This window comes from Mesitornis unicolor, unplaced genomic scaffold (genome assembly GCF_000695765.1).
Source record: "Mesitornis unicolor isolate BGI_N332 unplaced genomic scaffold, ASM69576v1 scaffold21070, whole genome shotgun sequence".
NCBI lineage: Eukaryota > Metazoa > Chordata > Aves > Mesitornithiformes > Mesitornithidae > Mesitornis > Mesitornis unicolor.
The window spans coordinates 31,265-56,585 of record NW_010159226.1 but is presented as its reverse complement, the minus strand read 5'-3'; the positions used below and the strand labels follow the sequence as shown (position 1 = coordinate 56,585).

Here is a 25,321-nt window from a genome sequence, read left to right as displayed (position 1 = left end):
TCGGAAATGATACTGCATCTTTTTGGCCAAGCACAGGATATAGCTTCAAAAATTACTTGCTCAAAGCTGAAAGCTGTCATCCATAGACTTTGGAATAAGTTGGAGCTGAATACACCTTTAAGGGTGAAAAAGAGTAAATATTTGTGTAGCTGGTTTTAGGAAAAGTGATAGTGGCCTGAAGCTATAAAGGAACATGTAAGAGAGCCCACATGAAGCATGTTGTGCTGTGGGACAAGCCTCATTTGCAGCCTACAGGATGTAAGTCCAGAAGGAAACCAGGCTTGCTTGTGAAGCTAGTTGTTAATCATTTCTTGCACCTTTGAATAAACACAGCTTATCTGAGCACAGCCTCAGCCAGCTTTCTTCCTTCAAGCAAGAAGGAAAAAAGAAGCAGCTGCGCTGGACAGCTTTCTTTTGGGGGTGAAGCCTGGTTGCAGCAGTCCAGACAGGGCTCTCTGCCTTGGCAGATGCCACCAGCATCAGGTCTGATTGCTTGGTGGCTGCAGGTGCTACTGAAGAAGGTGTTTCCTGTAGGAACCTCTTGCATTACTCTATAACTCAAACTGTGGCTCTAGGGGACAGAGCAGGCAGCAAAAGGGAGGGCAGAAGTGCTTTTCTATGTATCCTTTATTTTGGGAGAGGGAGGAGGTGGGCAGGGTGAAGGAAAAGGAAAGATGTAAAGGCTTGTCCTCTACCACTACAAATTGTTTTGCTTTGCGTATTGTTTTGCTTCTTTGTTTGTTGTTTTTTTTCTGCAGTGTTATTTTAACTGCATCATCTCCCTTATTGTGATGGGAAGGTGAGATTGGAAAGGGTCAGATGAAAAAAAGTACATGGAGCCATATTTGCTGTGAGAAGAAAGGTATGGTGGAATTGCATCTTCATTTGGTTTGCAGCTGTTTTTGCTCTGGTAATGCTGAGCCAAAGATTTGTCTCAGTCAGGAACACATTAAGACTCTGGCACACTGTAATTTGGAATAGCTTCCCTCTGGCTGTGTTTCAATGCTTGTTGGGACCTTGTTATCAATACCAGCTTACGGAAGTTCTGCCCTTCTCTTGGGTGGACACAGCTGGGAAACAGACTGGGGAAAAATGATCCGAGTTGCAAACAGCCCCTGCTTGCAAGGAACAGGAGTGCGTGGTGGAGCAGAAAGGAGTGCGGAGCGGTGGGCAGGAGCTTATTGAGAAGTTACTGCTGCCAAAACCCCCATATTATCAAACTGCAGCCTCAGATACCTCAAACTTGCCAGCTATTGGGGTGCAGCTGCTTTTATCAGCATACAGCACATCTAGGGCGTGCTGCCAGGCCTGGAGGTGAAGAGCTGAGGATGCATGTGAAGTAGGAAGGGTTTGCACAAACATGGGGAACTGTAACTCGAGGGGAGTGACCTATACATGGGTGAAAACACTCTGTAATTAAGACCATGATTTCTGTGGCTCCTTTGGAAGGTATCAAGTACGCGTGGGGAGGCAAGACCCTTCCCACACAGGGGTCTTCCATAGATTGCAAGAGCACACCAGGAATCAAGAGAGGTTATCATGTATGTTTATATTTTCTGAGGTTGCATTCATGCTATTGCAATTGAGGGTACTTTTCAGCCTTTCTGTGTGCACAGAAAAGAAAGTTGAGTGCCTGCTCCAGTTTCTTTAGATGTCTCTCAAATTACCATCTCTTTCTTAAGCGAGTATATTTAGTCAGCTGTTCAAAATGTGTCTAATTTTTAAAGTTAATTTGATCCCTGCTTGGCATGACCTTTTGTCCCATCAATTAACACTTTGGAAATCAAATTATTTTAATTCTGATTATCTCCAACTTATGCATTAGGCAAACTTTAGGCTTGAAATTACTAATATGTACTAGTGATGAAAAAATCTGATACCTAGATGTATCTGAAATGAGATCTCATATAAAGTCCTATACTGTCTTGTAGTGATGATGTGGTCTTTGATTAGTAATAGTCACTATTTATGTGATGCCTCTTAAACCAGAACTAGTGTAGAAAGGCTGTGGATCTGTTTTCATTTACCAGCGATCTTCATCTCGTATCATGTTTATGAGAGAATAGAATTCAGCCAAAATTTCCAAACATGGTCTTGTAGAGCAAGCATCTTATTTGCAAAGGTATCAAGCAGTGAAGTTGGTTATTCAGCACATTTGAAAGTCAATCTGCTGCTTTTAGGTAGTTGAATATGGATGGTGAGAGACTAGCTACAGACACTTTACTTTGGCTTGACAGGCATGTGAGACTTCACAAAATGGAGCAGGCATCAAATGCTCCCTGAGAACAGAGGGAGGTTGTCTTATTTATTTTCAGAGGTGTTTTTTCAGGGTTTTTTCTTTCATCAGAAAGCTAGTTTAAGAAATTGCAAATGTTCACACATTTGTCCTAAATAAAATACACACGTTTTCCTGACAGAAACACTTTCATCCTCAAAAACTTGAATGAAAAAGGAGAGGAAACCAGAAAGGAAAATAACAACAACAACAACAATAATATCCCGCACCAAACCCCCAAAGCTGCTTCATCAGTTCCTTCTTTTTCCACCTGTTGAATGTGTCCTCCTAAACTATTTTATTTCTAACTACCGATTTGTCCAAGGAGGCTGCCTTATATTTTTCTTTAAATCACTACTGATTACACCACAACCAAAGCAGAAGGGAAATGTTCTCAACAGTTTCTTAAAACTATCTGAAGAGCTGTTTTACTCACAAGGCTGCTGCAATGCTTTCACTTGGATACACTAACAGCTTCCTATAAATTGTCAGTAAACAGTACCCTTCTCCATTTGGACAAACACTGCATGAGGAAGGTGTGAAGGTTTTAACCAAAGGGATTTGGCTTTTCTGGACCCTTGTTTGCGAGGGATTTCAAAATCCAGTTCTTATGCTGGTAAGAGGTGTTTCTCAAGCCATGTTAGAGAAATCTCACCCAGCCTTTTATCTAGTAGGGCTGCGATTCTTGCTCTGATTTGTTCTCTGTTCATTAGTGACTTCTTAGGATCTGGCAATCTCTATCAGACACCCAAACATCACCCTCCATCCACCAGTGTACAAGCGCCCCCTTGTTCTCTCCACTTGCCTGGGCAATCACAGGAATTCATTTCAGATAAACATATTTATTTTTTCATATGGATAGAAGTGAAGAACAAAACTTTAACTGACCCCATATCATGCGGTTGAGGAACTCCCCGAAGTTGTAGAAAGAGATGATGACAGCAAGGCTACCGGCGAAAAAGGCTGCTAGCCCAGCTGGGCTGAACAGAGCGAAGAGAGGATATACCCACTCTCCTGTTACAGAATAAATCCACAGGACCCTAGGCAGGGAGAGAAATGACCTTTTGTTAGAACCACTCGTTTAAAAGAACCACTTAATGATTTCTAACTCCTGAAGGGCCAAGTTATCAAAACAATCTTGATACAGAGGAAATTAGCTCAGCTGTCGATACAACTCCTTGGCATTTGGGCTATTTGCTCTGAAGCACCCTTGAGCTGCTGCTGAATTAGATGGGTTTCAGCACAGGTTGAAATGCACGCAATGTTCTGCTGTCACCCTGGTGGTATTGGCTATTAACAGCAGTAAAATAATGGTAAAATAGTGAAATGCTCAGAAATAGGGATGTGCACTCGGCTGTTCTAAGTGAAGCTTATTCAAATAAGCTCTCACATACTCGCTTGCTCTTCAGTTTCTGCAGCTTTCCAGCCCCTATCCAGATCTTGAGGGTCTGTGGAGACCAAGTGCTGTTTCTCACTGCCTCTATCCTGCTGTTGTTGACCACTGTTTTGGGGAGTGGAAAGAAGTTTTCAGGAGCAGAAAGGGCAAGGAGAATTCTCTAGCATCTTTCCTCTTGGTCTAAGAGGAGGAGAGAAGGAGCAGGTAGATAGGAAGCAGAGATGTAGCTGCTTTACTCCAGAACCATTTGCAAAGCAGTGTTTGGAAAAGGGGAAGCAGGAAAAAGAACAGGATGAATATGCCTGCTTTATAGGACTTCATTGCTTCTACTTAGGTGCCCTCTTTCTGCCTTTTTCTTTTCCTCAAAAAAAAGGAAATCTTATGGTGGCTGTCATTATTTTCATTGTTTAAAGCTCGTAAGAATGACGGGTAGCAAATACCTGGACTTAAGAATATAAAAATGGTCTTTATACATAAAATGCAGGAAAAATATATTTTATGGCTAAAGTTAAACATATTTGCATTGAATATGTAAAGAACATAAAAATTAGGGCAAGCCTCCAGTGATTGTTATGATGATGTGCCATTCTAACGATGGGCAGCACTTCCCTGAAAAGAGCCTTTCGGTCCAGTGAGTCCTAAAAGGTTTAATTCTTGGCTAAAAAGCCAGCGTCTGAGGAGTTTGCCACACTTTCCACCACCAGTGCTAATACAGGAATGCAATCCCATTTTCTCTGAAGGCACCCAGCCTGCCACCTAACACTGAGCATCACATCTCAGAGAAGTGACAAACAGGCTGCCCCACCAGCCTGAAACTGTGTCATGAAACTGAGGAACAAGAGATTGCCAAGAAAGAAACCCCAACCACATCTGAAAAGGTGGGTTTGCATTTCTCTAGTTAGATCAGGAAGGGACAGGGCATAGAAAAGGAAGGGTTTTACCTTGCTTGTGAAGAGAGTTTTGCTAATCCCCACCTAAAGGGGTAGAGTGTAGAATTGGAGGAGGTTGGTGGCAGAGCTGTCTGGGTTGAGCATAGAAATGTTAAGTATAGAGACAAATTTTCCTGATTCAAGATAGGTTCTTTCATCAAGCAAACTGGGCTGCAAAACAGCTAAGTAATTTAAAAAATAACAGCCCACACAAAAGGCCATGGAGAAGCTGAGCAGAAAGACTTAAGACTGGGTACAGACTGGAGCCCATGCAAATGTCAGCACGTTTTTCACCACATAGGGCTACTCTTTTCTTAATGTGTTTCTAAAAAGTAAAACAGAGAGTGACAATCATCTTTATTTTATATAACTAAATTATCTTTATTAAATTTGACCAACTGACGTGCCTGCTATGAAGCACTTCAACCTGTATTTTCCAACCTAAACAAAAGACTGCAGAAGCACTAAAGCACTTTCAGCTTTCTGACTTGGTGGGAGCTATGTGTTGCCAGGTTTTTTGTCTTGGGACATACCTCCACATTCCTGAGCTTACTCATTTTGATCACAGAATGGCTGACAGCTTTGGGGACACTTTTTTGCAGGTTTTTTTTTTCGTTTGTTGGTTTTGTCTGGTATTTTTTTGGCTACGGATTTTATAAAATGGACCCCACAATTTGCAAATGCATATTGCTTGTTTCTCGTGGGTAATGACCTGTTAAGTACATAGGCAGGATGCAGAGGCTTATTATTCTGAAGATTTCATTTTACTAAATTTCAATTTTCACCAAGATTTTACCTTGACTATCAGTAAATGAGTCAGAAGCAGACAATGCCAAGAATTATGGGGAGGATAGATTGAGATAACAGCCCTGGGTATAACCAGGGTTGCCAAACTGCTATAAGACAGAGGGCAGCATATAGATAACAGGGAGAGGTGATGTGCTGCTGTTGTACAGTTGGATGCAACTTGGGGATTTATCCTCTCCTCTCATTACCCATCCATTAATATTAATGGAACCACTGCATTCACTGAAGGGAAAAAAACGTATCTCTAGGGCACTATTAAATGGGAAGGCCCAGAAAGGAAAAAAAGAACATATTGGCCACACGTGAGCTCTCTGAGATTGTGGTTAGTTCAAAATTAAAAGGTTGTGAGCTGAAAATGAACATGCCCATCAACACCGGGGAAGGGGAAGCACAGTGATGACGGTGACAGTTCAAGGTGATGCTTTATGAAGGACTCTGTTGCTTGTGAAACATAAGGTGCCCAAATGGGGCTACTAAATCACCAGGCTGCAGCACCAGCAGTAAAGCATGTACACGTGTTACGAATTCAGCGTGCAAGCTAAAAATGTTTCTGTTAGTTGAAAGCTGTTGTCTGTGGTTGTCGGGAACCAGGACAAAGAGGCAAAAAGAAAGCAGATGAGAGGTTCCTTGCTGCCTTGGGAGGAGAGGAAGCACCAGTATTGAAATCCTAATATCTTTTATCCAGTTATCAGGGCCCTGGGACACAGAGGACAAGAGCTCTCAGGGACCTCCTTCCACTCAGAACCACAGCAGCACCATGCAACATCGATTTAGAGAAGATACTGGGAGGGCTCAAATGTGTTGGTGCTTGTGTTGATCCTCATTCTTTGATGAGGATTCAGGTCCTGGCATGAGCCGTATCTCCTGTGGGAAGAAATTGCTCAGCTGATAGGAGCTTTAGAGGAAAGCATGGCACACATGACTGCAATAATCGCTTGGAGAGCCGTCTGCTCCCAGAGACAGTAAAATCCAAATGCTGTCAAAAGACAAGAAAAACAAAGCTGGCGTTAAGGAACTGGGTGAACCAGAACATGGAAAAGGAATTTAGGAAGCTGTGATTGTAATCCTATTAGGCTCTGGGCTGGATTAGGATAAATGGCTCCTAACTTGGTTACGTAATGTATCAGTGAAGGCCATTGCTTCTACAGCCGCTCTGGTAGGTTTCAAGTCATGAGAGCATTTCATCTGTGCAGTTTATTTTCTGTTCCAGATTTTAATTCAGTGGCCTAAGGTGGGTAGGAATGGAAAGGATGAGTTCCCTCATGGTCCCAGGGACTTCTCAGAAATCTTTGCATGAGGACAAGCCACCTCCCTGCTGGCCAGCTGTTCTGTATCTTCCACCCTAGGGCCCAGGTGTTTCCTGAGCTCTGGAAAGTGATACTGCAACTTACCCTGAAACTATATGGACCCATTTCTGAGCTGAGTCTCAACAGAAGGCATCCTCAGAGTGGTCTGAAGTGTTGGCAGCTGCCCATATTTAGATGGAGTGGGCAGTGCCTCCAGACCCCAGCACAGCAGCCAGGGTGCAATGAGCAGGAGTGGATGCAAACACAGCTCCAGGGGTGCACGACACACACAGAGAAGGTGGGTGGATGGCTATGGGCTGGGTTAGTTATAGTTTAACCTCTCAGGATCACCCTCCACCAGGTTGGAGATCAACTGTGGCACATTGCTGGAAATGCAGGCGGTGTCCACTGGTGGAGTGGGAGGTGGTAGAGGGTCAGATGCCTCTTTGCTACCCATCAGTTTGCACCTGGCTCCGAGTATCATTTTCTGTCTCAAATTTCTGAACCCAGCCATGTGTTCCTGCCAAATACCGAACTGAGTTTTACTCCTCTTCTGCTCCTGTGACCCCAAGACCTCTGGGATTTGTTATTTTTGCAGTCAGCGAGACAGTAAGTGGAGGTAAATTTGATAGTACTGGTAGAAATAAAAACTCCAGCCCAGCAGAAATAACTCAAAGTACCACAGATTTTATGACAATTTAGTTTCTTTTCTATTACAGGCCTAAGAAGAGCAGGAGATGCTATGTGTGGTCTCAGGGCCTGCACTGTGTTTCAAGAAACCTGCTCTGCCTATGTCTGGAAATAGCTTTCATGGGTCCCAGCTGAAGTTTAAATGACTTCTCCAAATAACAGACTGCTTTCTCCCACTTAAATCTAAGTACAGCATTTGTCCCTGTTTTACAAAGTAGATCACTTGAAGAAAATGTTTTAAAGTATGTAATTCTTACCAACTGATATACAGAAATGCGACAAATCCTAATAGGATCAATCCATTCTTCTTTGTTGGGTACCGGTGTGGTGTGGCAAGGATTTCCAGGACAGCAAATGGCAATACAGCTGTGTGCTGAGGAGAAAAGAGAGTCTGTCACTGACCAGTCGCAGTGCCTCACCTTTGATCACTGGTGATCACAAAGCTCAAGAGCAAAGGATTATTTAACAATACTGAATGTATTTGTGTACAAATGTGCATACTTCATTTGTTTTATAGTGAAGAAGTACCCCTGCAGTAACAAGCATGGAAAGTGTCTTGTTAGTGTGCTGTAAAAAGTACTGTAATGAGGCCTAGCCTGTAGAATGATCTGCATTACTTTATAATAGGTGAGCTTTCTTTTTACACTTTATATTACAATAAATTTTTCGGTAATTCCCATTAGAGTACAAAAGATATTGAAGTCTATTGTTATGTGCATTTGAGGATGTCAAAAGTCTCCTCCGTGAACTCATTAAGCAATTGCTGAATTGCTTTCATGTTCTCCTCAAGTCATTATTTTATTTTATATACTGTCATTTATTATTTACTCCAGTACAATTGCACTGTGTTGTGTTTCTCTTTGTAAACTGAAAAATGCAGGGGTAAACATAGAGAGGAGTTAAGTTAGCTGTGATTCAAGATGATGAAGGAATTTCAAACAAGCTTAACCAAGAGTTAGCTTGCTGGACCTTTTTTTCTTCTCTCTTTTTATCAGAGAGTTTGAATTGTATTAAGCAGCTGCAGTTTCAAGGGCTTTTAGGATGATAACCAGGATGGAGGATTTTCAGCACAGGACAGAGCTTGGTGGCATTGACTGTTTTGTGGTGGGGAGCTGCCTCCAAGAGGGATGCTCCTCACTGCGGGGAGGTTGGGAGCACAGCAGAAGTCCTTCTGGGATCAGATATTAAATGGACAGTATGGGGCTCTTGGGATGCCCATTGTGGCATCCCAATGTCCCTTGTAGGCTGATTTGTGGGAACTTCAGAAAATAACTTGTTGGGGTAAAATTCCTCCACTAAAAGTTTTGTAATATTCCCTCTGCAAGCAAATGATATTTTAAGTTACAATACCTAAGTTAGAAGGCCTAAATAACACTGGGGAAAAAACAGCAAAAACAGTCAATGAGGTGCAATGGGAGAAAACTATAGCAGCAACTGTTTCTGACTACTTGGTAAAATTCCTATTGAATTAAACAAATAATTTCATGGTTAAATAGGGGGAAGGAGGGCAGGGAGGGCAGCAGAGAAAGATAGATAGACTTTAACATAAAAAAACACACCAAACTAATATTTTTTTTGTTTTCCTTAAAGGCACAGCCTGCTGGGTATATAGTGTGACATTTCCTCCGGTCCCAGGGAAGCAGTTTTTGTACCTTCAATGTACACATTTGGCAGACGCTGTGCTGAGTATCTGATACAGTAGTATGGTGTCAAAGTTTTATTGCTGTCTATTTATAGTATAAGTTGCCACAAATACGCATTAAATTCTTTAAATGCACATTGAGCTACATATATCATGCATGAAAACATTCTTCACCTATTTGCTTAAGAGGCAGACATCCATTTTTGTCTGCCGCTGCCAAGCGACAGTTCACTGGAAGCTGTGTGTCCTACCTCGGGCCCCCCCAAAGTACACCCAGGAGCTTCTATTCATACCTAGCTGTCCTACTACCAAAATAACCCTTCCATCTCAGTTATCGTTTTTCAGAGAAAAGAGATAGAAAAGATTTATTTGATGTTCCAGTTCCTCTTACTCGTTGGCACTGAGGTTTTCCTGTTCTGTTTCACAAAGGTGTTCTTCAGCTCTACAATCCACTTGCTGGTATCAGTACAAGAGATGCCTGAATTCATTTAACTAGAAAAATGTCTTCTGTGCATGCAGTTTTAATGTATAATCCCTGTAACTGTCTTTTAGTAAGAGCTGCTTTTAGAATGATTTAATTCTTTAAAAAAAGTTTCTTTTCCATAGGTGGTCAACAGTTTGTCTTTGAATAAAACCAAAATACCTGTCCAAGACAGTAATGATGGAAAACTTGCACTTTGTCCTCACTTTTAGGCTTTAGTCTTTCACAGTGGATTTGTCCATTATGTGAAGTGAATATAAGTCTTGGTTTTCATCTGACATCCAGTGGGCTACAAAATTCCTTTGGTACACATGAAATGTCCTTGCCAGTCTTTTAATGAATTTAAACACTTTTAGCAACTGTAAGCTGGTTGTTCTAGCTGTGTTGTTGCTGCCCTAAGAAGGATTTAGTAGGAGTGACCTGGTGAAATAATCCTTTGCTGAAGTGAACAGTTTTCAGGTGGGGGTTATTTCACATATTTATCTCCTTAGTTGGAGCTTTTTGTTCTCAGAGTGAACATTAGATAAGTACAAGCCAGCAGTATGATGCTGCTTTAACAGAAAAAGCATGTAGCATTCTGGGATGGTATTAACATGAATATTGTGTGTAAGAAAGACCTGGAAAGTAACTATGCTGCTCTGCTTGAATTGATGAGGTTTTGGCTGGCACTCTGTTTCTGATTTAGGGCACCCCATTTGGACAGGTGCAGATAATCTGGAGCATGTCCAGAAAAGGACAGCACAAACAGCAAGAAAACACACAGGAAAGTAGTGCAAAGATAGGAGTAGAAATCACAACTGAATGTGTTGCTACTTTTCGGAAGAAAAGGAAAATGAGAGAGGTTTCAGAAGCTGGAGAGGTCGATACAGCGATGACTGCAATGGGTGAGTTCTCCATGTCCATCACAGGTAGGACGAAGAGCAGTTGGCTCCGTTTTGCTCAAGAGAGATGTAGCTTTGTAGTAGGAAATATGCAGGAGGGCAAGCAGGGAAACGATGACCTAGGGGAGCTGGGCAAGAAGTTGAGTGTGATTCTGTCAAGCACCCTCTGGACATCTCTGACTCAGCCTCACTTTTCCTCTGGACCAGCTGACCAGGGCCCATGCACACTCCAGAGCTGCTGCAAGTGCACGAGTCCAGAAGCAGAGGATGAAAGCATGGAGAAATGAGGGCTCTCTTCTTCTGATGGGAGCAGGCTATCATGACTAAGACCACCAATGTCTCCGCTCATTTAGCCAACTTCTTCTCTTCCTCAGTTCATGCATCTTTGTGCTGCCTTACAGTACATGGATCCCACAGGAAAGGGGGAAGAGGAGAGAAAATCAGAGCTTTGCACCTCATTTACAATTTTTCATGTGCCGCAGGGAAGTGAGTGGCACCACACCGCATGACAGCTGGAGGCACCCTGCAGCAGCACGCTAAGGACCTGTGGACAGCATGATATGGTCGCGGGGTACAACAAACTGGGGGTGCCCACTGCTCTAACACAGGCATTGGCACTGCAGGCGTGTAGCGAACTGGTAGTGGTTGCAAAAGAGAGTTAGGAGCTCTTCTTTTTATTCTGTGTTGATTTAGAAAATGCTGATTTGCTTAACTAGTCATTTTTGGCATGCTCCTCCACTTACAGAGGAGTTAAAGAAAATACTCAGGGGCCCATAACTCAAAAGAAGTTTGAAAGTCATTGGAAAAGCTGGAAAGTTTGGCTGCTTTTGGAAATAGCCAACAGTTCAGTGGAAGTGGTAGGTTCAAATTTCTGCTCTGCTTTATTCACAACTGAGCTTTTCACTGCCTGGAAGAGTGCTTACACCTTTAAGAGTGGCCAAGGCATTCAGGAGTGAGGCTGTCTGTCTCTTGTTTTGTGAACAGCTTGTTAAAGGTCTTGGATATACCCAGATTTGGAAAAAGAAAAGGAAAAAAAAAAAGAAATTTCTTGTGGCATAGGAAAGCTGCTTTGTTCCCAAGTCCAACGATGTCACTGGCACATGACTTATTTAAGTGTGTGCTGTGTTTTCTGTACAAATAGTTGTATTTTTAAAAAAATATTTTGCCATATATTAATCCAATTTTATTTTTTAATAGATTATTATCTTATTCTCAGTTAGAGAGAATGCCTTTAGTAGGGTCGTTTAAACTTGCCATGCAAGTATCTTCTCAAGACAGATTTCTACGACAGTTCTCAGCTACTCATGCACCCCTAGGATGAAAAATTTTTGTTTAGCCTTTTTCCTTTGTGAATATAAAGAGTCTTTCTTTTCCTCCCACTTCCTTCTCATGTACACATACACCCCAAGCTTAATAAAATCTTGGGAAATCCTGCCCTTGCATTTCTGCTATCCCAGAGTCTACTGGTGACCTCACGTATTTCTGTCAAGCTCAGGTTGTATGTTAACAGTAAAATCACGGTGGAATTTCTACGGAATAACTGAGCATGTTTATGAGTGTAGATGAGTATTTATACAGCAGACACCAGAGAAACGCGTGGTTGGCTACAGAGTGCAAAGCCTGCCCTTTGCCTGGGACATGCAGTTGGCTTTCCGAATGATTTCCCTTTCACAGCCGATAGACGTTGACTTTGGCAACATCGTTAGTGATTGACCATATATCATGGTTAATCATATCTGCTGAAAGGCTTTAAAGACTTCTCATACCCTTCTCAAAAAAAAAAAAAAGATTACATATTTTCTCATTCAAGTTATTTTTACCATTGGTCTCTAGTGCATGGACATTAAATATACTTTCGACCTTATTTAGCTGCACTTTATAACCTTAAACTGACATTTGTCTGAAGAGTGAGGTATTTGTGTGGGGCTAAATTCAAATACACATTTTTGTCTCTTGCTTTAAAGAAAACTTAATAATTAAGCTCAGATTGACACACATCAAAACATTGGCAAAAATTGCTGGAAACAGTGAATCATTTTTAATTTCAATTAACAGTTTCTCAGTTTCACATGTAAACAGTGAAACTGTCAAATATCATTATCTCAAGGAGAAAAAACCTATTTCACTCCAAGGTAAGGAAAAGGGGCTAAAACAATAGCTGTGTGTACTGATCAGGCTATCAATGAGCAAAGCTGAATCAGAGAGCATTTTTCTTCTCTTGGTAGGAATCTTCTTAGTGTTTATTTTTATGTACTTTGAAATATTAATATATTTACTTGTCTAATAACATCTGCTTGTTGAGGAAAGTTTTTAGCTTACAAATTTTTAAGGACAGAGTATTTTAAATACCTTTTTAAAAAATTATTTGTACAATGGAAATATAGAAGTTATGGGACTTTCAAAATTATCAGGGATATTTTGTTAACTAATCACACTTACAATCTGAATTCTGATTCCAAAGATTTTATTTTAAAATGGCACTTACTATGATTTTTAACTTGAGTTTGGTTTCTTTGCTTTTTTCCCTGACACATTCAGTTGAATCTGAACGAGTTGTAAAATTGCAAAATTATTTTTGTTCCTCACAAACTCTGTCATGTGAATACAGAGTGGGGGAAGTTTCTCAAATGTATGTTGAACTCTATCTGAAATATTGGCATATTTACTCATCTCCTGCAGAGAAGAATGAAATTATAACATTCTCCTGTTTATTTTTTGCTTCTTACCCTGTGCTTATGTTTCCCAGGATGCATTTCAGGTTCATGAGTTTAAACCGAGATAAATAGTCCTCTCTGGATATTATTTCCACTGTTTGGTAAGAGCACATGGAATTTTTACTTCTCATATCTGTTGAGTGATTCGTGTATTTTATTCAGTGTTATAGTCTTGTTTTGCTGTTGGGAATATCAGCAAAAGCAAGCTTCCTGGAGCTAAGGAGATGGGGTTGGATAGAGCTTGTGCTCAGCTGCAGACTCCAGCCTAGGCCGAGTTTGAAGCCCACAGATAAACTCCCCAGAGCTGCTGAGATCACCCGTATGCCTAACGCGTGCATCGCAGTTTGACTCACTTTGACCCCGTTTGACTCCAGAGTGAAGGAAATGATGCTTTGGTTGACCATCGTTGTTTGTTTCTAATTTGTCTGCGCTTACGTAGCCTCTGTGGCTGCTTTCCATTAACATGTGAGACTTTCGCGGGGGATTTTTCACAAACAGTTACCACTGGCCAAACCAGACTCCACTAGGCACAGTTGGACACCGCCAAGTGCTTTTGAAAAACTGCCTGTGTTTCTCCTTTCAGACAAATTCCCTGCAGAGCCTGCATGCTGACAACCCCTCATGGCCAATACTCATGCTTGTATCTTCTCCATCGTTATGTTACTGCAAAGAACAAGTGAAAACCCACTTTGGTGCTGTCTTATGAGGCTCGTGAAGCCTGTGTTCACTGCTTGACCTTTGAGGTGTTTATTCAGCTGTTTATTCAGCTTTCTGTTGGGAAATATCCTCTAGTCTATGGAAATTTCCTTGTGTTGGATGATTTTATAAACTATTACAGCCTGTGTTATCTGAGCATAATAAAACTAAATGTCTTCCTGTCACCATAACCTCCATTTAGTTTTATAATCCACATAATTTTCTGGATCCCTGAATGCTCTCTCCATTCTTGGCTTCATTCTGGAACAAATTCCATCTTTCGATTTTATTTTGCAATGATACTGTCTTCATTCAAACACCTCCTTTAAAATTTTTCTTTTGTAATCTGACCTTACGAATTTTTCTCCTTTCTTAACATCTGTTTTTTGGGATGGGAAGGGCTTAAGCACTATTGTTAATTTTATTTCTTGAGCTAGTACATTGCCTTGATTAAATTATTTAGTTAAAGAAATAATTATCTTACTACCTGTCTTTTACATTCTCAGCCATCAATGTGTTTTCAAGGAACAACAGATTTATTTTATGGATCGAGGGGGAGGTACAAGGAGTCCTGTTACTAAGCAGGTGTGGTAACAAATGAGTCAGGAAGGTATTGCTCAATTTAACTCCAACAGCACTCCTCTCTGAACTGTCAGCTCCTCGCTGTTTCTGCCCTTTCCAGGTCCACTCTTGCTCATCTGAAAAGCAACATTTCTTTTTCTGAGATGTGTAAGGTAGTTTGAGAGCGTTATTGTGAAAAGGGATGAAACATTGGACCAATTGTATCATCAAACTTAAAAGACGTTTAGAAGCAACATTTCCTGCGTGTGTGCATGCATTTTTGGAAATAAGGCCCCGGCTGAATATCCTATCGCTTACTAGCAAATGCTTTGTCTCTGTGTCAATGCCAGAATTTTAATTGCATTTCTCCCTGACATTAGATATGTAGCCTAAGAAACTGCTGTTGCGCTGCAGCTGGAGGCTGACACGAGGCTGAAGTGACACATCCTTCACTGTGGAATATTTGTCTCCAGCTGCTCCTTCACGGAGTGGGTTACGGAGACTGCACCTGTGCACGCCAGGGTAGCAGCAGCCAGGGAGGATTCCCTGCCATAACATTTGCCTGTGAAACACATACTTTCTCCCTGAGGAAATGGGCTTATGTCATCAAGAAATGGAAATTAAAAAAAAAAAAATGTCGCGCTGGGAAAAGCTAAGCATCTTTGCTCTTAAATGTGTGGGGTGATTAATTTAATGTGCCATATCCCTCACACACACATACTTCTTCTTTGCCAAAAGCTGAATATAGTTGGAAACCTATGAATGTCCGTAGTTACCAGACAGCTTAAAATTGAGATACTGTGAAATGCAAACAAATTGAAATGTTTCTCTTGTGTAATTCTGCGAGAATTATTAAACATTAAATACCAATTGCAAGGAGAGTTGTTTGAGATGATCAAAGACGAACCTGAGGTGGTCTTTGTGTACACACCTGGAGCAGGAGTTCAGTCAGAGTGGCCTGGACAAGCAGATTCTGCTCCAGACACTGATTTTGTACCCTCTTGGCTGGTTAGTGTTGCAGCACCTTCCTAAAATAGCTGTAGGAAGCTATAATCCTTCACATAGCTGCCCTCACATAGGAGTGAGAGTAATTTGTATTCATATAACTTATTTTCTTTTCCAGATGGAAGTAAATCATACTGATCAAAAAGAACATTTCTGTTGATGCAGTCGTGTCCACACTAGGGAAGGTAATGGCTTAACCAGGTGGGTATAGCACAAGCAGCCTGTAGATATTAAGAAGCTCCAAGATGAGAGGGGACATGGCACATCTTGTTGATATTCTGTCAGGGTATGGCGACTTCCTTCAGTGAAGGAAAAATGCTTGTATGCACCCAGGTTGTTTCTTTCACTCCCCTGTATTTTCCTTTCACATTCAGATACTGCTTAGCTATTCTTCATTGGGGAAAAGTGAGAAGGAGCTTGGGAGGCTCAGGCCATGTGGGGTCTGTTGTTATCTTTGCTACGAGTCTGCCAGGTAAGTAATTTTTCTTCTGTTCCTCCATATACCACCTCTTCTTTAGTCTTGGTAATTTAGTTTACACGATCTTCAGAACAAGCACAGTTCATAACTGTGTGTCAGTAAATTGCCTAGGACACTAAAATGCTGATTTCTGTTAAGTTGAAGGCTACATGGTTATAGAATAAATTAGGAAGAGATGGCTAAACTAAACTTAGCACAGCTTGCAAACAAAGAAAATTGTGGTTTTTACCAAAACAAAAAAGCATTTTAGAAGAATTGTGCCTTATAGATTGAGAATACAGACCTCCGTTATAAAAAGACAATTGTACCATTACCATTTTTTGAAGGCATCTGGTTACTGTTGATGTATATCTTTTCTTTTGTTATAGGTTAAAAAGTTTTTGAGTGATCTCTTCTGACCTGCCTTGCCCCTTTTTGTTTAGCATTCAATACTGTCAGGCCCTTCAAAATGCAGTATTCCCCTATACTGCCATTAAGTTGAATAATACATGCATATGATTTAATCCAAGCTGTCTCCAGCAGTTAGTTGCCTTCTGGAGAGTATCCAGATGTCGCTTGAAAAGAGATGACTGAGAAAGAAATAAACAATTTCACTTGACAAATTGGCCAGAGTATTTTTGTCTCAGCCATCTTCCACTTTGAAAATTTTGTTCAGATAAAATAATTGTGCTTGAGACTAAGTAGGTTGGTTTATTTCTTCATCCATGAAGCACAAAGCTTTGTATAAAGATGGTAAAACACAATTATCCCAGACAAACAGAAGTGGAAGCTGAGGCTCAGCCCTTGGGTTAAACTTAGTAGAAAGGCCAAGAGAGAAACCCAGCTAGTCCGGAGCATTTGGCCTCCTTCAAATATTAGCAAGATCCTTATCTGCATTAGCCTTGCTTTCTGCAAAACGGAAAATGTTTCTGCTCAGAGTGCAAAAACATGCCTAAAAACTGTACGACTCTGGGCTACCAGGTGGGCAACGACACTTCCCCAGTGTAAGAGCAGTAAATGTGAGGGAAAAAAAATGGCTAGTTAATTTTTTGCAAGGAAGGTGCTGCAGCATCACAGTGAACTCAAGTTAGCTTGGTATTCCTGAAGTGTTCTCGCATGATTATTTTTCAGGTTCATTCTTCAGTTACATAACAACAAATGCTTTCCCTATTTACAATGTTAAAATAGACCAAGATTTTAAAAAAATAAAAAAATACTCCCACTGCTAATGATATGGCACTGATGTCTACTACTGATAGACTGATGTCTTTTTCCACCAAAGCCAGCTAAATGCTGCCTCAGTCTGCCATGAAATGGCTGTAATCTCAGAGCCATAAAGAATAGCAATGTGCAAGGAAAGGAACCCAAAGAAGGTAGCTCCCTGGATCTTCCTAGTGTTCCCAGCAGATATTTTGGGTTGGAAGAAAAAAAAAAAAACCTCAGCTAAGCCTGAAGGCACCTGTTAGAAGGTGTCCCAAAACTTGGGGATTGTCACTAGCAGGGATCAGACTATGCTGGTGGCAGATGTTTTACACTCAACAGCGACTGGAAGGAAATTTTCCCACCCAGGAACTGTCAGACACAAGATGTCTGCAGTGTATTAAGAGCTTTAGAAATAAAATACTAGGTTGTGATAGAGGTTTGCTTTATGTGAAGTTTCTCTCTCATCAAAATAATTTTGAGGAAGAATTGTTTTCCTTTTTTAACATCTGTTTTTGACATTTCTGAAATGGAAAAGCTTTTTGTTGTTGTCAGAAAGACTCTGTTATGAAATGTAGATGTAGGTAGGGTAAAAAAGAAGTTATAACGAATACATTTGAGGGATTCCTGCAAAGAGTTCTTGCACATGAAATAAAAATGTACATTCTAGCACCTCTCAACCTTCCCATGTCATAAACAAATGTGGAAATGGAAAGGGCAAATTCTCAGCTGTGTGCTGGGATTAAAACAAGCAGTGGAGCCCATCTCCTCTCAGCTCCACTCTGTGCCCTCCCCTTCCCCAGCACCTCCATTACCATGACTATTTTAAACTTCAACCAGTCGCCCACGCCAAATCCCAGGCCTGAAACCAGTGTGATGCTGAGGACACAAGGAATCTTTCTTTTTGGTAGATGATGGTTTTCGGAGTGAGTGGTGCCTGTTTGCGTCTGTACAGAGGTTTGGACTGCTGTGTGAGCACCCCAGGGGAGATGGATTGGTGGGCAGAGAGCAGGTGATAAGGTTAAAAGTGCACGACGGCTGCAGTTCATCACTCGGGTATCAGTACTGCGGAGATGCCTCTGTGTGTTTGGATTCCCAGCACACGCATCTGAACACACAGACCTAAATTGTGTCCAGTTCTGGGCCCCTCAGTTCAAGAAGGACAGGGAACTGCTGGAGAGAGTCCAGCGTAGGGCTACAAAGATGATCAAGGGAGTGGAGCATCTCCCTTATGCGGAAAGGCTGAGGGAGCTGGGTCTCTTTAGTTTGCAGAAGAGGAGACTGAGGGGAGACCTCATTCATGTTTATAAATATTTAAAGGGTGAGTGTCACGAGGATGGAGCCAGGCTCTTCTTGGTGACAAACAATGATAAGACAAGGGGTAATGGACACAAGCTGGAACACAGGAGGTTCCACTTAAATTTGAGAAGAAACTTCTTCTCAGTGAGGGTGACAGAGCACTGGAACAGGCTGCCCAGAGAGGTTGTGGAGTCTCCTTCTCTGGAGACATTCAAAACCCGCCTGGACGCCTTCCTGTGCAACCTCATCTAGGTGTTCCTGCTCCGGCAGGGGGATTGGACTAGATGATCTTTTGAGGTCCCTTCCAATCCCTAACATTCTGTGATTCTGTGAAATCAAGGGGCTGCTCAAAGCCTTTAGTGAGCATCCTCAGCCAGAAGCCCCCAAGTCTCATGCATTTGCCTCCAACACACATCGGGAACTGCTGTGGTGTGTTGCAAAGCATTGTACTTGAGAAATGAAGACTGCAGAGAATCAAGTCTTCTGAGCGATTATTTCATACTTTCTGGCTTCTCTGATTCAGTCTAGTGCTGAACCTCTCCCTTCTCTCCCCCTTCCCATTAGCCTCACAAGGCCTCCCTGACCTTACAATCCACCCACGGTTTCCATGTCACTGTCAGCCTTCTTACACTTGACTGATGAGAAATATGTGATTATTCAACACATCATAAAAACAGCCAGAGCAAACGAAGGAGAAATCTGGAAAGTATTTATAGAAAATCTGTAAACAATCATTGCAATTCAGCTATTCAAAGCTGTGCAAACTTTAGCTTACTAGTTGTTGAGCTGTCAGATGTTCTTTGGTTCTTTCACCTATTTTAAAAATTAAGAACTGCTTTGTTATCCTCCCAGTCATTTTGTATTTCATAGACTTCTGTTTGTGCAAAAAAAATTTTTTGAGCTACAACAACCAAGAAGAGATTTTTTTTTTATTCCCCTATGACTACACATCATTTCATTGACTCCAGAGGTTTGACAAGCACCGACTCATTGACATTCCTTGTGTGCTAAAAGGCTTCTTGAGGTGATTTCAAGCACACGCATCTGTTTGCTGTGTACAGCTCAACATCAGATTCAGGTAAGTAGGAAAGAGGAGGTGAGAAAGAGGAAGCCGTGCCGCTCTTCTGGAGCATGACACAATGCAACAGTGGGACATGCTGCACAAAGCTCTTCTTCTCTGCGAGAGGCAGGGGTGTTTCTTACTCACCATAGCGTGGTTTAACCAGAGCGGGATGACTCCATCAAGGCTTTTGGGGTAAACCAGCTCTCGATTGTAGGTATACAGTGTCCAAAAGGATATAGACACAAACTGGAACCAAAATGCAAAATGGAAGAAATTTCAAAATGAAAGACAAACATAATTGATAGGATTTGGCTAGTGCTTTCATTTCTGAGAAGGCAAAACATCTCCTACTTGAAAAAATGGTGATATTGTCAGATAAATTCACATATCTCACATGTTACAACATAAGGAAAAGAATTTACTTTGAGGTGCAGTGTTCTGTGTTGATACTGCAAGAAAAAACCTCCTTTATAAACTACCAACACTGACATTTTCTGTAGAATACTAGGTAAGCTCTAAACTTCTCCTCTTTTTGCAGATGGGGTCTTTTGAGGGTCCAGAATTTCTCAAGGGATTGACTGTCAAGCCACAGTATTTGTTCTACTCAGTAACAAAGTAAAAACCAGATATTGGTAAGACATTAGCATAAAACTTACCCTTATCTTCACAATTCAAAAGCCTAATTCCTAAACTGCAGGTGCAAACTGCACTGTGGGTACCCAGTTCTTTCCCCAGCAGAGAAGGATTTACAGTGGGAGAACTTAACTGGAGGGAGTGACCCCTGGTATCAGTTACTGATACCTGGAAGCTGATTTGCACTCTTTTTTTTGGCCTGGCTTTGCATTTGAGAACACTTTGTGCTTGAGGTTGGAAATCAGGGGTGCAAGATGCTGGAAGAATGAGACTGCCCTGTGCTTCTGTCCTGCGGGCACAGTGAGGATGCCTGGGGGGAATATGACAGCAGCATTGTGAATGCTGCTGTGCAGGGAAGATAAATTAGCCAGGCTCTCTGTCTCCATCTCTAGCTGGACTTTTTTACTGAGCTGCATGGCTCAGCAGCTTGTGGGCCAGATTTAAGCGGCTCTTCTCAGCCCTTTGAGATTCAGAGGTGGCTGCAGGCAACACTCACACAGAGTGGTACTTATATGTATAAGTAACTCATCGATTCCCATCCAGCCCACAGCACCAGATTAACAGCATTTCAATAAACAGCATCATTTATGGTGAATCTGACGTAGGCTGTGACTGCAGTTATTGTCCTTGCGAATCTGTTTCTCTCCAGCACTTATTTAAAGCCCCACTGGAGTCAGAGAAGGAGATGTGAGATTTTGTTGCCTCTTTGGTACCGTCTCATGGCCCGTGCTGCCCTTTAGAGAAATGCTGTAAGTCGATAAATCCACAGCTATTTGGACTGTGAGATTAACAGAGAGGTTACACCTCGTTCACCCTTTGGGATCAATCTGTGTTCACGTGGGGACAGCAACCCTAAAGTTTGTGCAAGAGGCTTTGCATTCAACCATGACGAGCTCAGCACTGATGCTTCTTCTGAACAGTCCAAATCCATTTTCAAATGGTAAAAGAAAGCCTACAGTTCTTACCTATTTTATACATATGCATGTTATGCTGTACACCCATAATTGTTTATGCCAACATTATTTTTACATACAGAGGTTACTTACTGTGGACACTGGGAAAGCCAGGACACCGAAAAGGAGATCTCTGCTGGAAATTATGCACTTAGCACATCGCAGTTTCTTAATTAGTCTCAACACATCAGCCAGGAAGGACACCCCATAGAAGACAGCCTGCAAAACCTGAAGTAATTACACCTAATGAGGGAAAGTCATCCAGCTTTCATTAGCACGTTCCTCAATGAACTCTGTTCTTGCCCTTCAGGGAGCTGTTTTGTTCGTGAGCTGCAGCCCATGTGAGGGAAATAGCTGTTGGCTAAATCTTTTTTACTATCTGAAGCTGATTAAATAAAGTTGTTCGAAAGACAACTTTAACAGTATCTCGTTTAATAGACTAAACAAAGATGTGTGATGTGATTCAGATGGGAGAGGTGGAAGGACATGTTGAAAGCCAGCTCCCTCACATTTCCCATGTTAATTGTTACATTCAACATATCTGAGCAGGAGAGAGCAAAGTATGCCAGGAGACATTTCCTGTAAAGCAATTCCTAGATAGCTTCTCCCACCATTTAGCCAACACAGGACCTTCTTTTTGGGGACTCATGGTGCAGCTGATCTCTGTGTCAAGTGGCTCAAAATGCTTTAATGTAGGAATTAGGTGCAGAAATTATCAAAACCAGAACCTCTTTGACTGAACTCAGGGGGATTCAGGAAAGGATTTAGAGTGCTTAGAAGCAGAGATCCAGACTTCACTAACTAAAACTGAGTAAGTTAAACTATTTATAACTAATTAATATGGGAGCTGGGGGAGGGTGGGTTGTGTTTCGTTTTGAGTTTGGTGGGGTTTTTTCATTCTTTAAATCATTCACAAATAATGAGGGTGGGGTTGTGCGGGGAGGGTGCTGCAAGGATTTGGTAAAGACTTAGGTAAGTGCACAGTCACAAAACAGAATTCTGCAAATTGTGTAGGAAATTGTCACAATATTGTGGTTTCAGCCAATATCGGTTTTCTGACTGCTTCGTTCTCTCTCCTAACGCTACACAGCAGATCATGCTGAACCAGATTTGTCAGACGTACAAAGGCAAGCCCTTGCAGAAAAATACTACCTTGCATTCAGCATCAAGTCTGGTTAGTTCTGTTTACGCATGGGGCAGCCTCTTCTTTTTAAGGCTAGGTTGTCTCAGAGAGATGCAACCTACTGCAAACACTGGACCAGCCAGTGATGCTTAAATGGAAAGAGGCTGTGTTACAGCTCTCAGGATGAGACGTATTTTGCCATGATCTTACTCTGAATCAGATAGTTATTTAGAGCAAAGTGCTTGAAGTTGCAGCCGGTTACTTCATCAGTTTCTGAAGGAGCTGAGAAGGGTGGTGCTTGGGAGGGGACAGAATTAGTGCAATGTTTTTTCATCAGAAATTCCTTTATTATCAAAATATCTGAGGGAAGGAGGGGACTATGATTTCACCATGCCCATTGTCAAACAAGGGTTTCTGGAAACTTTAGTTTGCAGGGACTGAGCCTTCCTGGGGGACAAAATGGCCATAATTTGTATGACCAAAGTATCCTTGCAGTTATCTGCAACCAACCCCATCCATTTTGTGGTTTCCCAGCAAAAAGAAGAGGTACATCCTTCCTTCCCTATCCTTTCTGAGGTCCAGGTGGTTGCCAGAGTAGACTGCAGCCAGGTGCCCCTGGTGAGGTGTCCTCCCTCCATGCACAGACCCATATTAGTGGAGATAGGGAGGTGCAGACGCAGGCTCAGTGACTGACCTGGGGTCACCCAGGATGAGGTATGGGAGGTCATGCACAACCTAGTTGAGCTGCAAAGCCCTGTGTGTCCTCCCAAGAGCATGGGGCAAACAGCCACATTTTTCCATAAAAAAACCCCAAGCAGCTTCATCAGAACACACATATGGTTTTGTTCAATTCTGAGGTACCCAAACCAGCTCTTTTACATGTGGTTTTCTCTCTCCCCATTATCACAATTAGCCTCTGTAACTACAGGCACAGTTTCAGTCAGATGGGATTCAGCCCTCCAAGTCACGGGTCGAGTTCAGAAGTCCATACTGGGGTGCAGCATAGTCAAACCCAAGCACATGTTCAACTCAAATGTCTGCCCCAGCCCTTGGCCTCACCAGGACACCAAAACCAAGTCCCTGAAGAGCTAAGAAAAGCCTGGTAATAAACAGAAGCTCTTATTCCACACTGTAGAGTCAGCAGTAACTTTCTGTAAAAAGCATGAAAAATGAACATGAGGGTGGTGACAGTCTGGTGACACATGGTGACTAATTGCCAATAAAGCAATTAGGGAGAGGCCTGGTTCCCAGAGGATGGGGCTATTATTATCTCGTTCATGGTCAGCCTTGCATTAATCATGGGATAGAGACAGGCTGCTTCTTTCCCCCTCTTCAAAATTAACTAAAACAAACATTTCTGAAAAGAAACAGTCCCAAAACAGCCACATTCTCAGCCTGGTAAATATTCTGTCATAGGCAGGGGAGGACAATGTTATCTTCTGTATGGAAAATGCTTATCTGAATATGTAGCCTGACCCATTTCTCTGGCTAAACATGGAGAAGAACAAATCCTGAAGAAGTTTGAACTCAGTCTCAGGAGCTTGTTTCTGTGCTGCTCATAGCTCTACCCTTGTGCATCACTGTACGTTCAAAGGAGTTTCGGTCTGTTTGTGATCACCTTGTATTTCCAGGAGCAATGGAAGAACACCAAAGTAATTTTCAAGCCAGAAAACTGAACTTAGCTACAACCCTCCCTAGTAACGCTCAGTCTGGCAGGGTGCAACTCTAGTAGACTTAAGTTAAAAGTCCAGACCTGTGCTCTTCCAGGCTTATCCCTGTTAGAATGGTGCATCCAAATCCCACAGCCCTTCACTACTGGGAAAATTTTGTCATTAAAAAAAAAATAGACATGAAAACATCAAATTATTCCAGATGTCCTGTGTATTTCCCAAACAGCAGTGCTGGCGCTCACAAATCCATTACAGCCGCTCATGGAATATAAATCCACTGGCTGTAAATAAAGAGGATCCCCTAAAGTATTCCCACACGAACAGAAGGAAGACTGGAAGCATTCAGAAAGTGAACGATTACCCCAAAGAGGAGAATATGGATATGATTATCCCTGCTGGAGAGACACTGCTTTCCTCTCTAGACCCTGCAGAGCTGCATGGTGCTAGGTGCTGTAGAAATGCTTAATCTGGCCAGATCGATTTTTCAAAGTGAGAGTCAGAGTGACAAAGACAAACCTTGATTTTTATCTTCTGCAGTGATTAAAGGGGTGTTTCTGTTTAACTAACTTGACATGATTTACTTTCATGTATAAGATCTGGCCATATGTGTATACTGAAATCTCCAACTAGTACAAATAAATTGGGTTCCTAGCTCTGCCCTTAAGGGGGAATAAATCCAATATTCTGAGTAGGCCATTAGACATAACAGTCAACATTTAGTGTAGACACATCCCTTCACATGATAGCGGCCTGGAAGATATGTATGCTAAATACTGGGTCTATTCTGAAATAAATAAAAAACAGCTTTCAGGAGAATTGAAAAGTATTTCAATTATGTGAGACAAAAGCGTAAGGAATAAAATGTGGCAGGGATGCAATTAATAGTTTTTAAAAGTGCAGTGTGCTCATTATGCAATGATTTACTAACAGATTTACAGCAGTGAGCAGATTTTTATGAGCTTGGATATTTCAGGCAATGAATGATTCAGCTTGTACTGTTTTGTGTCACAGACAAATGGAATACAAAACTGTTTTTATCTGTCATTTCTGCTTGTTCAATAATCGGTCAATGAACTCCATTGATACAAAAACCACTTATCTTTTTTTTTCCTATACAAAAAATATTTCCTTTCTGACTCTTGTTTCCTATGATCGTTAACTGGATAAATGAATCTGAAGTAACGTCAGAGCTGTAGCTCTCCTGGGAGAGCCACATGACTAGGGAGGAATTGAATGAGGTGCTAAAAGAGGGTCATATCTAGAAGAAATTCTTCCAGCATCCCTCCAGCAGAGCTGGGAGTCAAGCTGCATTTCCATCCCTGGGCAATGTCACGTTGCCCAGTATTTCCATTTCAGATCAGAGCAACCTGGCCACAGCATCTTTCCACAGTAGAAAATTTTTAAACAAAATACCAAAGAGCTAAGGGGAGTTTTTTGGGGAAAATTTCCAAGCAATCCAGCCAGCTTGGCAGCCTGGCAGGAGATGGGCAGAAGAGCTGGACAAGTGCTCTGCATGCCTGGCTCTGGGAAAGCCTCTCAGTCATGGCCCAGCCTTGCCCA

General features: G+C 41.8%; 1 protein-coding gene across 1 annotated transcript in view; it reads right to left on the bottom strand.

The window, feature by feature from the left end:
* The window catches only part of ADTRP (androgen-dependent TFPI-regulating protein), a 31,817-nt gene that overhangs the window by 3,083 nt on the left and 3,413 nt on the right, over nucleotides 1–25,321 (bottom strand). The window contains exons 2-5 of the mRNA XM_010185999.1: nucleotides 21,062–21,196; nucleotides 19,527–19,628; nucleotides 7,641–7,756; nucleotides 3,164–3,315 (exon numbers count right to left, since the gene is read on the bottom strand). Coding sequence (XP_010184301.1) covers nucleotides 3,164–3,315; nucleotides 7,641–7,756; nucleotides 19,527–19,628; nucleotides 21,062–21,196 — 505 coding nt within the window. The remainder of the gene's footprint in view (nucleotides 1–3,163; nucleotides 3,316–7,640; nucleotides 7,757–19,526; nucleotides 19,629–21,061; nucleotides 21,197–25,321) is intronic.